At 39.8% G+C, this 15,610-nt stretch overlaps 1 protein-coding gene across 5 annotated transcripts in view; it reads left to right on the top strand.

The window, feature by feature from the left end:
* Positions 1-198: 198 nt before the first annotated feature.
* LOC106096998 (uncharacterized) overlaps positions 199-15,610 on the top strand; it is a 34,228-nt gene continuing 18,816 nt past the window's right edge. For 2 of the 5 annotated variants that reach the window (XM_019350530.2, XM_019350527.2), the window contains exons 1-16: positions 579-702; positions 1,757-1,883; positions 2,356-2,515; positions 2,603-2,795; positions 3,937-4,008; positions 4,449-6,321; positions 6,431-6,508; positions 9,547-9,660; positions 9,924-10,080; positions 10,360-10,552; positions 10,747-10,812; positions 11,408-13,262; positions 13,442-13,507; positions 13,763-14,299; positions 14,395-14,474; positions 14,615-14,764. In XM_019350530.2, the coding sequence (XP_019206075.1) occupies positions 1,775-1,883; positions 2,356-2,515; positions 2,603-2,795; positions 3,937-4,008; positions 4,449-6,321; positions 6,431-6,508; positions 9,547-9,660; positions 9,924-10,080; positions 10,360-10,552; positions 10,747-10,812; positions 11,408-13,262; positions 13,442-13,507; positions 13,763-14,299; positions 14,395-14,474; positions 14,615-14,764 (5,703 nt within the window). In that variant the 5' untranslated portion in view covers positions 579-702; positions 1,757-1,774. Of the gene's footprint in view, positions 312-577; positions 703-1,756; positions 1,884-2,355; positions 2,516-2,602; positions 2,796-3,936; positions 4,009-4,448; positions 6,322-6,430; positions 6,509-9,546; positions 9,661-9,923; positions 10,081-10,359; positions 10,553-10,746; positions 10,813-11,407; positions 13,263-13,441; positions 13,508-13,762; positions 14,300-14,394; positions 14,475-14,614; positions 14,765-15,610 lie in introns of those variants that run through there. The other 3 variants (XM_019350529.2, XM_019350531.2, XM_019350528.2) reach the window with 3 other exon arrangements.

The following is a 15,610-nucleotide window of genomic DNA, read 5'->3' as shown; positions in this document are numbered from 1 at the left end:
CTCATCCTATCCCTTCCATCCTCCTCTATCACACTAAAAGGTGCCAATATAACTTTCCATGTCCTCCTTCACTACATCCTTGAATCTCCTCTGTGGTCTTCCTGTTTTTTCCTCGATGTTCAGCATTCTTCATCCAGTTAACTCTTTCCCTCCTCTGCGCATGTTCAAACAGCCAGCTTCGCCTCTAACTTTTGTCTCCAGGCTGTCCTCGTTTTTTATCCAGGTCACTCCCAGTGAACTAAACTAAAGAGAAGTAATGCATAAATGGTCTCCTAGCAGAGAGACTTGGAAGGAAAGCTCTCTGAAATAAGGTGAAACTTTATTGATTCACTCGTTAAAGCGGCTCAAAAGTAGGCGAAAATGTGATGAATGTGATTTCCAGTCGGTGTGTTTTACTCGGATTATGAGGACGCTTAACGCCGACGGTACTCGTCCCCGCCATGTCCTCATAAACTGCTCATTCCACTTTCACGGTTCTTCGCTGCTCCTGGTGGCTGAGACGGTCGCGACCGCGGATTCGCTGCCGCTGCAGTCAAACGGTGACGTTACCGCCAGTGATTGGTCAGAGATACCGTCGCTCCTCCCAGATCGTGCCCCTTTATCGTCACGTGGTCTCTCATTAGCCATACAAGAAAGATGGCTACTTCTAGCTAGCTACACTTGGAGCTCTTCTTGTTTTTTCTTGTGGACACTAAAGCGGAGGTAACTGTTGTTTGGTGTGAAACCGAAGTAGTTCTTGAAATACATTTAGCTAGGTCTAAAACAACGGGTAAACAGCTCAGAAACCACTGCTGGTTCGTTTCTCACCTGCTAGTTAATGCAAGGATGCTAGCAAAGCATGTATGTGTACAACTAACTGAATGTAAACATTAGCCAGATACAGCTGCAGCTGTCCAGATGCATGGGTTTTCTGCTCAGTTGTATAGTGCCTGGTACAACTGAGCAGAACAGACACATTTATCCAAGAAGTTACAGAGGAAAGTGGAACAAACTTCTACATGCAGAGCCGCTCAAGTACTTTAGCACAAGTTTGAGGTCTGTGGAAAATCTACTCTAGTGCCAGTTTGCTCATTCTGCTTCACTACAAATCAAGTGGAAATACTTATTATTATAAGTAATTACATTTAGAACTTAGTGCATTCATTAGTTCAAAGTAGTATATTTTCTAATTGAGGAATTATATTTTTTTCTTGTAATTTTTTTTTACTTTATAAATAAAATGAGATAGTTTAACTTATTTTCCCAATTTTTTGGACTATTTACATTTGAGTGAACAAATATTAGAAATATGAGCTTCTTGATTTTTTTTTCTACCAAACACACACACACATTTATTGCAACTAAAAAGTTACAGCTGTTCTGAATAAGGTTGGCAGCATGTGTTGAACATATTGTATGCAAGTACATAAAAGGGATGAGTGTATTGAAAGTATACAATCTGCGATACTTATGCAACCTGGATTTATGCCAGGTGTACTTGAGGAGAGAGAGACTAAGCAATTCATCTGGGCCAGCTTTTATAGCCAGAAAGGTCAAGGTGAACTGACTAGTTGACAACCTTCCTATGTTAGTCAATTATCAGTAAGAGCAGGCCTGGACTTCCTTTAATAGTGGGTAGGGCATAACATTATTCTTAAGCACCCCAGATGTGTTTTGGCGTGCATTTGCACACTGGAAACACACCTCAAGCCTCAAACCTTGAATTTAAATAAACTGTCTGCTGCAATATTTACATTGCTATAATTGTTGTGCTCAGCAGATTTTTCCAGCTGTCATGGAAAACCGACACAAGCGAGTGAATCCAGAGCAAGATGCTTTGGTGCACATTGTGGCTTGCAGAGACAAACCCTTTCTGGAAGAAAGGTTCATAGACTCCTTTAAAGGTATGTGGTGTATATATAAGACTGTGATATCAGTCTTTTATATTGGAACACGAATGTGTGACAAATTAAAGGAAAAATATTCAACCTTGGTGGCTCCAGTGAATGAATCTGGTGGTCCCATTAAACTGTAGGGAGGCTTAGACTTTCAGGTAGTGTATTTCTGGTCTTCAGAAGTAAAATTAGACATACTTAAACACATTTTATTATTATATATGATGAGGTAAAAATGTGAATGGTCCTTTATAAAAACATGTCTGGGAAGTTGTGGACTTGTCAATAATCACAGCCACAGTTGGTCTGAAAAGACTTAATTCTACTTTTGCTGGATGTATTTAAAAGGGTGATGTCTTATTTGAATGCACAGAGTGCTATATTTATTGCCACAGTCATGGAAAGTCATGGCAGTTCCAGTGTTAACAGTTTATAGTGAAATTGTTGAACCTAATTTTTATGTTCTTAATTTAATTTTTAGGAAAAGGTGTCTTTACAAACAAAACCATTAAAGCATCTGCCTTTGTTGTCGAGTATCGTGGGAAGATCTTTCCTCGCAAAGACGGGAGGCCTAAGGAGAGAAGCGGTGATACTTTGAATGGTTTCTTATATGAGTTTACATGGAATGGAGAACAGTGGTGGTAAGGTGTTTGTTTTGCATTTTTAAAGTGTTTTGGACGGTTTATATACAGCTTTCTTTTATTAAGGTGTCACTTTTGTATGTGCAGCGTTGATGCTTCCAAAGAGGACAAGACCCTTGGAAGGCTTGTGAATGATGATCACATAAGTCCAAACTGTGAAATGAAGAAGATTGTTTATGAGGGGAAGCCACACTTGTGCCTCTTTGCAGTGGGAGAAATACCTCAAGGCAAAGAGATAACTTACAACTACGGCAGCTCCTATTACTCGTGGCGTCCCAAGGTAGGTTTATATTATTAAAGAAGCCTTTCTTTTGATTTTTATATATTCCACTCACTCCCTCTGAACACACCAGAACAGTTCTCTGTTCTCATTCAGAAGAAACGGACATCTATAAGTGTAAAATAGCATTACACTTAGAAAAATCTAGAACTAACAGTGTTTGGAGGAGGTGCTCTCAGTCTGGCTAGTACCAACGAATGGTCCAAATGTGGTCAGAATGAGAACCCCAGAGTGGCTCTTTTATGATGAGATTGTGATCCGACCTTGGTTCGGATCCTTCTACCAGTTTGAGATTGATGCCTTTTTGGTGTGCACCAGGTGCACACCAAAGCACCTGGTGTGCTTTGTTTTCTGGGATGTGGCAGGGTGCCATTAGATGTGCAAAGTAAGCAAACTGTAGCAACCAGCTTTAAAATGAATGTAAATTATCCAGGTCATCCATTACTACACAAAGTAAGAACAACATCTTCACATACTTTATTTTGTTGCTTCCACCCTAAACACATCTGAACACTAAGGGGGGTAAACATTCTCACGTGATTCGTAGACCAGAGTGAACAAACTATAGGAGTGAAAAAAAATTTAGAGTGTAGCTGTCAGTCATGTTAGGAACTTCATGAGAATAGCTGTGGGAATTCTCCAGCATTAGATTTAATTAGCTTAGTCCTGTTAGAAGCAGTCAAGTAACTAACGAGTCTCCACTGAGCATAAACCCCAAGAACATCTTGACTCACATCCCGTAATCATGAATAAAGTAAGCTCATTCAGCCAGCCACTGTCCATGTTCTCTTATCTTACTACAAAAGGGACAACCCTTATTAAAAAAGGGGGATTATGAAAGACAAAACTTTCTTTCTTTCCAAACATACTTAAAAAAAAGTATATTTTAGAAAGATGTACTTTAAACCAGCATAAAGTAAGAATAAAAAATGATAAACTGAATTTTAGTGTTTTATTTAGCTTTAACTTTTTTGAATTCTTTTTAAGACAAATTAAAAATGTTTTGTAATAGTAAGAACTCAATCAAACCAATACACAAGTATGTCCAAATTTACAGTTTGGTATGCCAAATATTACCAAACATTTCCAAATATTAACGTTTATGATCAAGTTTTTTTTTTGTCTTATTTCACATTTACAGGAGTCATGTGATGGACCAACTACTTCAGACAAAAAAATGTATCCAATTTCATCAACACCCAAGAAAAGAAGAGTACGTAAACAAGCATCAATTTGGTGGATTTTGTTTTGGAGTACTACAGAAGGTTTCTGGTTCGAACCTCATGGTCTGTCGGGGGCTGTGGTGTTTGGAGTTTGCATGTTTTACCTGTGCGAGATTTTATAGTCCATGCTTTTTAGGTATATTTCTAAATTCTACATTTTCTGGAGGTTGTTTGTCTGGAAGGCGTGTAGTGGTCTGTCGCTCTGGTTTTGCACAGTACCTCAAAGCTATGCGTTTGCTTCTTTTGTACTAGTGATGTTTAACATCTCATTTTAACAATGAAATATTCATGCCTCAAACAGTTCCTCTGATTATTTGATGACACAGTTGCAAAACAGTACTGCATGATTTTTAAATGCATATAAAAACATATAAAGTATCTCAGTAAACCAAATGTAGTCTGTCAACATGCTCTTAATTTGTATTTTCAGTTTGAAGACTCGGATGATGACAGCGAACTACCCGGTCATGACAGTGACCGCTCTGCTGATCTTGGAAGGTCATCCAGGGACAGTTCGCCACATTCTGAGTTAGATTCTCAAGAGACAACGAAAAACTTCAGGAGAGTGTCATCAATTCAGGAGGATGACACTTCGAGTTCTGATGATCATGACTCGGACAAAGACAAGAGATACAAAGAAGACAGATACAAAGGAGACAGATCCACTAAGGCTGGACTAAAAGGCGGAGGAACATCTTTCACAAAGAAAAATTACTGTTATGTTTGCGGGAAAGGTTATCACAAAATTGCTCGGCATCTTTCAAGGCACATCGATGAAGACCCTGAAATCGCTGAAATCTTTGCTTTACCCAAAAACTCAGCAGAACGTAAAAGTCTGCTGGCCAAATTACGAAAAAGAGGAAACTACAAACATAATCAAGAGGTTCTGAGGAGTAACACAGGAGCGCTAAAAGTGGGAAGACGATCATCCCGCTATGTAATGACTGCTGAAAATTTTGTGCACTGCATTTATTGTAAAGTAATGCTTCATAGCAAAGACCTATATAGGCATGTAGCAAAGTGTGCTAAACAAACAATAAATGCTGCAACACATGGCGAGACGAGCATCTTGGGGGACGTCACCGAGTCGGAGTTCTCTGAAAAGTTTCCGTCTGAAGTTTGGGAGATACTTTCAGTGATGAAACAAGATGAAATTGTATTTTTAATTCAACACGACTACCTTTTCATGAAGATGACCCAGAGTCTTATTGAGAACACTGAAAATACTCCGACAAACCAAGAGCGCGTCAGACAGAAGCTGAGAAAAATAGGAAGGCTCTTGATAGAGCTCCATGATAAGGGAATAGTGAGTTTTGAAGCAGCACTTAAACCCAGAAGCTTCTACAAAGTTGCCGCTGCTGTCAGAAACCTCGCTGGTTTTGATGAAAAAAAGCAGAAGTACAGCAAACCGAACCTTGCCTTGTTTTTTGGAAATGCTCTGAAAAAACTGGGAGAACTTGTTGTCACACAGAGCGACAGCAGTAAGGAGGCCGTGAGAGATGCTAACACATTCATGACGCTGTGTGCGAAGGAGTGGAAGGAAATTGTCCCTCACAATGATGCACCTTCATCAAGTGAACAGAAAGTACACAGCCCCTCTACGATACCGTTCACACGTGACATACAGGCGTTCTACACGCACCTGGAAAAGACTTCTGCTTCTGCCACTGAGTGCTTTAAGAAGTATGAAACCCCTCAGATGTACAATGCACTTTGCAGAGTCATACTTGCACAGGTGTCAGTCTTAAACAAATGTGCACCCGAGGTTTCAAAAATTACCCTTAAGTCATTCCAGGAGCGGGACGAGACTACCCAGGTGTTGTCCAAGCACTTTATCAGGATTAATATTGCAGGCAAGACTGGGCAGAACGTTGCTGTTTTGTTGACGTCTCAGCTCGTCAGCGCGTTAACGCTGCTTGTGAGCAAGAGACCAGCGTGCCGCGTACACAAAGACAATCCTTTCTTGTTTGCAAAGCCAGACGGTTCATCTACAAGCCTCTACCACGGAGGCCACTGCGTTCGGGTCTACACAAAAATGTGCTCTGCAGAGAACCCAGAGCACCTCACGTCCGTACATTTTCACAAGCACATTGCAAGAATTTTCCAGATTCTTAACTTGGAGAATGACGAGCTACCTCACCTTGCTAAACTGCTGGGTCATGACATCCGGATGGACAGGGATTATTATCGGCTGCCCGAAGCGGCTGTTGAACTCGCAAAAATAGCTAAACTGCTTCTGGCAATGGAAAAAGGCTCTCTTGAAAGATTCAAAGGAAACTCTCTGGATGAGATTGAGATTGAAGGTTTGTGTCCAGTATTATGCAGACATAAACACACATCAGCCTGTCAGTGCTCATCAGATTTTCTTTTAAAGAGGTGTGAATAAATGGCTGTCTGTTTTGATCGTTTAAGATGAATTGGAGCCAGATACGGAGCAGGGCAGCTCTGTGGTGGACTGTGAAGAGTCAGATTTTCTACTTCAGCAGAGCGGTATGTTGCAAAGATGAGCCTTTCTGTACTTATTAACCTGGAGTGATTATTCTTTTGGACTCCTCAAATGTCTGTACTGTTCTTGTGAACACAATGAATCTGGAAAACTCCAACTTCAAGACTCTAAGGACTCAAAAATTACCTGAAGACATGGCTGGAAGGGTCAAAGAATTCATACACTGAACATGATCAGGTTTCACACAAATGTTTATTAGGACAAAATGAAGTGATGCCAGATCCCAGTAACCTTTTTAATACCACTTTAAATTTTGTCCAGATGTGTTTATTAATGCAACTAGAAAACCAAAATATTGTTTTTCTAAACGGGTTCCCGTTCTCTCGGGGCCTGCAGGCCTAAGTTGCCCCTACAAGGCTATAATCAGGGGATATTTGTATTTTTAAGCTACAACTTTTAAGTTTTCCACTATATTGAGTTAGCTGTCATGAACAGTACTTGCACAGAGAAAAACAACCTTAAAAGGTTAATGAAGTTATGAAGGATTTTAAAAAAGAAAAAAGAACTAGACAATATTGTTTATGTATTTAATCTACTTACATTCAATAATGACTGGCTACAATATTCATCATTCTGTGAGCCCATTCAAAGCCTTTAAGATCTACCCAAACAAAATTTTAAAAGATTGCCAAAGGTGAGGACATACTCACCCTCTGTATCCAGGGCATGCACATAGTTTGCCTTCTTCCACAACATGAATGGTGAATAAACTAAAAAAGATGTTTAATAATCATATTCTGTATTATAAGGAGTGTATTAATCAAACAAAATCTGCTTAGTACTCCACCATTATCTGTTCAAATGATGACTCAACCAAGATACTGGTTTCACTGTTCAACTCTTCTTTCAGGTCACCAGATCTTTTACCTGCTCACCTTTACTCATCTTTCTTCTGTGATTCTCTAATGTTGTTTTTCATTGAGAAAATTCACAAAATATACCAAGACCTGGTTTCCGATGTTCCATGTAGCTCTTCCTTTGTTCTTCTTTTCACTTACCACTGGAACTGTTCCTTCTTCCCTGAAAATTGCTGCCATCACCCCAATATTGAAAAAAACTGGTTTAGATCCCAATAATTTTGATAATTTCCGTCCTATTTCCATCTACCATTCCTTTCAAAAATTCTTGAGAAGATAGTTGCCACACAACTCCACTCACACTTAACTAATAATAATCTGTATGAACAGTTCCAGTCTGGTTTTCGCCCCTCCCATAGCACTAAAACAGCGCTTATAAAAATAACCAATGATCTTCTTATGGCAACTGACTCTGGTTTACTTTTCATTCTTATTCTCCTTGATCTGACTGCTGCTTTCGACACCATTTCTCACTCGTTTAGTAGGTTGGTCTCCATCGGTCTCTCCCATACTCCGCTAGCCTGGTTTAAATCATACTTGTCTGATCGCACTCAGTTTATTCGACTCAAATCCTTCACTTCTCAGTCCTTTCCTCTGATCACTGGCGTCCCCCAGGGATCTCTCCTGGGGCCCCTTCATTTCAGTATCTACCTTCTTCCGCTTAAACACATTTTTTGTAAATATAATATTCAGTTTCACTGTTATGCTGATGACACCCAGCTTTATCTGTCCATTAAACCTGATTCTGCTCATCCCCCATCCTCCCTCACCCTCTGCTTAGCTGAACTAAATTCATGGTTCTCTTCTAATTTTCTCAAACTCAATAGTAATAAATCCAAGCTTCTCTTGGTCGGCTCTAAATCAACATTATCCAGAACCAACAGTTTCTCTATTACTATCAATAACTCGCCGGTCTGTGTTTCTTCCTCTGTGAAAAGTTTGGGTGTCATCCTCGACAGTATCAAATCAAATCAAATCAAATCAAAGTTTATTTATATAGCACATATTAAAACAACAGTGTTGACCATAGTGCTTCACAGTCAGTCAAAACACAAGACAATTAAAACAAACAATAAAATAGGACAACAAACAATAGGTAACAACACAATAAGCTAAAAATCAGCCAACTAGTTAGAATCAAAGGCCAAAGTAAACAGATAAGTTTTAAGACGAGATCTAAAAGACTGGATAGACTCGGCCATACGAATATGTACAGGGAGGTTATTCCACAGTCTAGGTGCCACGATCGCAAAGGCACAGTACTCTTTCAATTCACACATTAATAATGTCACTCGGTCTGGATATTTTCAATTGCGCAACATTAATCGTCTCTGTCCTTTTCTCACTCCACATGGCACTGCCATTCTTGTTCACAGCCTTGTTACTTCCCGGATCGATTACTGTAATTCACTTCTTTTTAGTCTTACTCCAAAATCCGTCCACAAGCTCCAACGCGTCCAGAACTCTGCTGCCCATATTATTACCAGGACCCCTTCTATCCATCACATCACCCCTGTCCTGTAGCAGCTTCATTGGCTCCTGGTCAAATATTGCATCAATTTTAAAATACTTTTGTATACATTTAAGGCTATTCGTCATCTCTTCCCTCCAAATCTCTCTGATTTGGTTTAGATCACCATTCCATCTCAGTGTCTCAGATCTTCTTCTTCTCTTTCTCTCTCTGTCCCCTCCCCCCGTCTTGCCACCATGGGGAGCAGGGCTTTCATCTGCTCTGCTCCTCGACTCTGCTCCTACCTCCTGATTTAAGAAATATCACTTCCTTCTCTCTTTTTAAGTCTAGACTCAAAACTCACTTGTTCAAAATAGCTTATCCCACATAACCTTTCCACTCTGCTATTTTAAATTTGTTTTATGTCTTATGTTTTTATGATTGTGTAAACTACTTGCTTTTATGTTGCTTTTATTATTCTGCTGTGTAGAGTGTCCTTGAGTGTTCTGAAAGGTGCTTTCAAATAATATGTATTATTATTATTATTATTATTATTATTATTGTTATTATTATTGTTAAGATGAGAGAAACTGCAGCATGCAATTATTTGTTTGAAAAAGAATGGTAACACATCTTCATCTTTACATCACAGATCGTTTATGTGAGAACTGTGTTAATGATGTTTGTGTTTCAATAATATTTTTGGACTCTTCAGATGATGTGGATCAGCAAGGCGGACAGCTAACTCCTGAGCAGGATGCCCTGCAGCATATAAAGGCATGCAAGGACAAATCCTTCCTGAAGGAAATGTTTATTAATTCCACTAAAGGTTGGACACCCCTTGTAGCTGCCCTGTTATGGTTGTTTTTGTAAACTGGCTTTTAGACTCAGCCCCTGTTGATTGTTGATATAAGATACTGAAAGATAATCTTATAATAGATCGTGTAAAGATGGAATACATCAGGAAACTTTAGTACTACACTTTTTGTAAATACTATTTGATTACTATTGGTCTAGTTACCATGGATTGGTCTTATGACTACAATTAGTAACTGAATCAAACTTTTTTTCTTTTTTTTTGCATATTTGTAGGGAGAGGTGTGTTCACCAATAAAGCCATTAAGCCATCCACCTTTGTTGTTGAGTATCGGGGGAACGTCTCAACCTGTGGAGAAACCCGTACAGAGAAATGTGTAGACACCCTAAACAATTTCTCGTTTGAGTTCTCCTGGAACGGAACAAACTGGTGGTGAGTTTTCAGCAATTTAAGGACTGTTCTTGTTTAAGCTCATATTTAATAGAAATCCCTTGTGTGTCCTGAGAAACATTGATATCAAGTCATATCCAGTTTTTTATCTTCATTATGTGCATGAAACATGCTTTTCTCTAACATTATCTTTATAAGTAGGTTGAGTAGCTTGAATGTGCAGACACTGACTGTCCGTCACCACCATCAGTCCCAGTCACTGTGATAAAATGCATCATTTTAACAGTGGTTGAAGGTTCATTGTGAGCATTTGCCCTGCAGTATTGATGCTTCTGCAGAGGATGGGACTCTCGGACGACTCGTGAATGATGATCACATAAGCCCCAACTGCAAAATAAAGAAAATCGCTCATGAGGGGAAGCCACATCTGTGCCTGTTTGCTCTGAAGAAAATATCTCCAGGCGAGGAGATAACTTACAACTATGGGCAGTCCTCTTATGCGTGGCGATCAGCAGTAGGTTTATTTGGTTTGGTATGATGTTGTTTTACGGGGATGGACTTCTTTGTTCTTTGTCCCTGTGTGTAAATTTCTTAACATCTCCTACAGATGTGTCAACCTCTGTTCATAACAGTATATGAGAATATATACAGGAAAAAAATATTTTTGAAGTTTTCTTTTTGACTTTTCTATCTTCTTTTTATTTACAGGATCAAAACAAAGAACCACAAACATCAGAAATGGAGACTGCAGCGTCGTCGACAGTGGATGAAAGAGTAGGTGTTGAACAAGATTTGTTTCATATTAAACACCAGCACTGTAAACATGGGTGCAGACTCGGGATTCATCACTTTATGATGACTTGTATTTACAAAAGGGTTAAAAGGGTTTAACTTTCCTAAGAGTCCATCGGTAATCTTAGCAGCACAGTCTCTTCTGCAGACCTTGTGCTTATAATGACTCCTGTGAATTAAAAAAGGCACTAAATACACAGTAGCAGTCATAATCCTGTTAATTCTGAGTCAAAATGCATTGTTTGCAATATATGCATCCAGTGTTGTGGGTGGTGAAGACAGGGAGGGATTTGATGCCGCTCTTTAATAACTATGATTCAAATGTAAAGTTCTGTTGAGGTTATTATAAATGTTTGAAATCCAGCCAAACAGAATTTTAAGTCTAAATATGTCGGCCAAAGACGAGGGAGTACTCGCTCTGAACTAAACTAAGACAAACGGAGAGAACATGGGAGTCTGGACTGTCAGCATGAGTGTTAAGTGGATTGTATATTGTAAAGAAAATCAGAGTGTAGTTAGATTTGTGTGTTGGGTTCTGTTATGTGCATAAATGTGCCTTTTTCTTAATTAATTCTAGGTTGAAAACTCAGATGAGGAATTCAGTTCTGCAGAATGCTTCTCTGATGAAGATTATGTCTTTGACAATGAACCAAGCAATGATGACAGTTTTACCGAAAACGATGACCAGGATCAGGAATTTGGAGAAAATGCAGATGACTCGAAGGCCGGTTCTTCCAAAGGGCCAAACGATATGTCGGACTCTGATGAGTCTGACTATGATGGAAAGTCTAAAGACACTTCCTTCACTAACAGAAATTACTGTTACGTTTGTGGGAAACCTCAAACTAAAATTTCTCGTCACCTTTTCACGCATAGAAAGGAAGAACCTGAAATTGCTGAAGTGTACGCAATGCGCAGGAACAGCAAGGAACGCAAAAAGCGTCTCGAGATGTTGCGAAACAAAGGAAACTACAAACACAACCAAGGAGTCTTGAAGGCTCGCAGAGGAAAACTGAAAGTGGAAAGAAAATCAGTGATGTCCACACTTAAAACATTTGCAACTTGTGTATATTGTAAACGCATGTATCATCGTAAAGTGGTGTGGCATCATATGCAAAAGTGTCCCTCAATGGCATCCAATAAACTTCCAGAAGGCTTTCAGAGTCAAATCTTAACTTTGGTTGCTGCCACTGGACTAACGGACCCTGAACAGATCTCAACAGGTGTGAAGAAGATGTTGAAAAAAATGAAGAAAGACGATATTTCCTCTGTAGTTTGTGAAGATTCTTACATATTACAACTGGCACAATGTTGCTACCACATGAGAGAGAAGAAACAGAATCAGGGATACGTCACTCAGAAGCTGAGGCAAATGGCACGGATCCTGATGACTTTAAGAAAGAAGTCAATAAACAGCTTCGAAGATGCAGTCAAGCCCCAAAACTTCAGCGCCGTTGTAGAAGCTGTTGGGGAGATTGCGGGCATCAAAGAGGGGTCGAAGTCGTTTGACAAACCATCTCTCGTTTGGAAGCTTGGAAATTCGCTGAAGAAGATCGCTGACATTAAATACGCCAGGGCTTTGAAGGATGGTGATGAAGAGGTGTTAGAGGAAGCTGAGGCATTTATTAAGCTGTGTACGAAAGAATGGCCCTCCCATGCAAAATCACAACCAAAAACACCCTGCCAGCCAACCTTACAGTTTACACAAGATGTGATGCTGCTCTACAAGTGCCTGAACAGGACAACAGCTTCTGCAGTCCAGAGCCTGATGATGTATGCAGTAACACCGGTCTACAATGCGCTTCTTAAAGTGGTACTTGCATTCGTGTCCTTCTTAAACAAAAATATTCAGGACGTTTCAAGGATGACACTCCAGTCATTCAAGGAAAGGGCTTCCACAGAGCTTCAGGAAGATGCTGCTGGTTCACAGAACCAGTTGGAGCAAATTCTGTCCAAGCACCAAGTCACGATCAGTGTTGGTAACTCAAATGGAAAAAAATTTGCTCTTACTTTGAGCCCTGATATGCTTTCTGCGCTAACAGTGCTTGTGGACAAGAGGGACACATGTGGAGTAGGTAAGGACAATCCCTTCTTATTTGGGAAACCTGGTGGCAAAGGGTCAGACTTTCACAAGGGACACGCATGTATCAGGATGTTCGTTAATCGCTGTGGTGCAAAGAACCAGGAAGCTCTCAGGTCTCAGTGTTTTCGTAAGTACATAGTAAGAATTTTCCAGATTCTCAGCCTTAAAAATGACGAACTCGCTCAGCTGGCTAAGTTGTTGGGCCGTGACATTCAGACAGACTGGGAGTATTATCAGATGCCCGACGCAGCTGCTGATGTTGCAAAAATCTCAGAGCTGCTGTCGGCACTGGAGAATGGATCTCTTGAACGATTCGAAGGAAAGACTCTTGAGGAAATTGAGATTCCAGGTATGTGACTTAAATCTCTGTTCACTCAATATCCTCCCTCAGCACATTTGCAAAACCCATTAGGAATGTTTAGAAACCACGATTTCCATGCATGTTTATTTTTTCTTGCTGCGTTACCGCCACGTATTGGAATAATGTTGAACCACTGCCGAGTTCCTTTTTTCCTCTTTCCTTTAAAGATGAATTGCAGCCAGTCATGGAGCCTGTCACCCCCAGAAACAGCGATGCTGAGGAAGATGATGAAGGTTCAGAAGTTTCCTTTGATGTGTGATATAATAGTCGTGCCTGCAGTTATTTTTTGAGTGGTATTCATGTTGATTATGGCAGATGATTTACCTTCCATATTCCTCAACTGATGTATTGGTGGGACGATATCAGCTATTTGCTTATTTCCGAAGGGTGTTTCTTTAATTAAAAAGTGAGCTGAAATGTTTAAAAATTAAATAGTAAAAAAAATGCAGATATTCTTCTTACAGATCTGTCTTTGTCTTTTTCCACAGGTAAAAAAAGCAAAAGAAAGCAAAGCCAAAGAAAGAAAAAGAAGAAGGAGACTGAAAAAGAGCAGCCGGAGCCAAATGAAAATGAAGCTGTGAACACAGAGAAAGAGGACAAGGCAGAGGACATGCCAGTGAAGGGTGACATCAGCAAACCTGTGGAGAAGAAATCTTTTAACACAGCCCTTGAGCCAAGTATTTATTTCAGTGACGATGATGAGGACATGAATGTGAATTTTGACATCGACATAGACACTGATGACGACGATGATAGAAATGAGGAGATTGCTGCAGATGGTTGCTCAAACAGCTCAGGTGCAAAGCCCAGGGTAACGGATGAAGATACAACAACAGAAGTCAAGAAGAGCAACAAGGATGGTGACGGAAAGCAGAAAAATACGTCTCCAGACGAGCACAGTGCTGATGAACAACTCGCAGAGACAATGGATATCGACACAGAGAACCATGTGGAGGAGGACTATGATGAAGATGATGACTGGATGGATGTGGACAGTAATGATTCTGCTCCCACTTTAAATAAAGGTAAACTAAATCTGGTGAAAAAAAGGGGGTTATGTTCTGTTAACTGGGAACTGTGGAGAGGTTTGACCCACTAAAGTGGAAATGTGTTTTATTAGTCACAGAAAAGAAGACCAACCTATCAGTGGCCATGACTCTGATGAAAGAAGTGAAGATAGTTATCCCAAAACTAGACATCGTGAGTCCAGTTTCTTGTTATGTTTTACAACCTGCTCTGGAAATTACACTTTTAAAAAGTTGAACAAATCTGAGGTCTGTAAGCATCGCTGCATTCTTTATAAACTATTTGACCTTTTTTCTTGTTTTCTTTAAATGTAGGAGAAGGTGCAGCGTCCCATTCACATTTCCCAGTTGTCATCTTTGAGTAACAAGCAGCCAGTGGAAGATAAACCCGTCCATGATGACAAGACGCAGAGTGCAAAACCTTCCCCACTTACAGAGGTCACAAACAAACCCAGCTCTGCAAAGGTGGGAAAACTTTCTTCTCTTCCAACCAAGTAGTATTTGTCTGTAAAACATATCTTTTTGGTGAAATCATCTGAGCTGAATGCATGAAATGTCAGATATTAGGCTTAAAGAAAGGTGTTTTCCCCAATATATCTATCTATCAACTACAAGGATTAAAACGTTATTGTTGTAGTAGTCAAAGTGCCTTGAAGCAACTGTTGTTGTGCTTTGGTGCTATATAGATAAAATTGAATTGAATTGAAAATCATCAAATCCATAAATGTTCTGGATGCCTTTTAATGTTTTTAGAGACTAAATGTCCATTAGTTTAATTTTTATAACACATAAAATCTTCTTAAACCCGACAAACATGCCAGCTGATTTTCTTTCATCGTACTCTCAGATTTTTTTTTCCAGTGAAAACTTTGATACCATTAAAGGGATTATTTACCACTTGGATCATGAGAATGGCTCTATTAGAGGCAGAAGTGTTGTTGATCAGCTGGAACAGTAACACAGTCTGTACAGTATTGGGTAGATCTCTCTCGTGCTGTCGGAACAGCTCAGACCCATCAGGGCGTGGTCACAGGATCTCTAGAGGTGTGTTCAGGTGTCTGACTCTGGGAAATTGGTAGCATGGTCTGTGGATTGAAGGTGGTTCTCACTAGTGAGTGGAGACCAGCTGAACACCTCCTCGTGCTATTGCTGAACTGTTTTTGGGGCTGTGTCAGAGATCCTCTTTAACGCACCAAGGCAATGGCAATCTGTGTTTTACACGTTTGGGTTTTAGTGGTGTAGCTCATCAGTGCATAAAATGCCGTAAAAATGTGTTTAATCAACTCTGTGATTTACACTTTTACATTTCAG

The sequence above is a fragment of the Oreochromis niloticus genome, linkage group LG22, assembly GCF_001858045.2.
Source record: "Oreochromis niloticus isolate F11D_XX linkage group LG22, O_niloticus_UMD_NMBU, whole genome shotgun sequence".
Classification (NCBI taxonomy): domain Eukaryota; kingdom Metazoa; phylum Chordata; class Actinopteri; order Cichliformes; family Cichlidae; genus Oreochromis; species Oreochromis niloticus.
The sequence above is the reverse complement of the archived record's forward strand: the minus strand, read 5'-3'. Positions and strand labels throughout refer to the sequence as shown.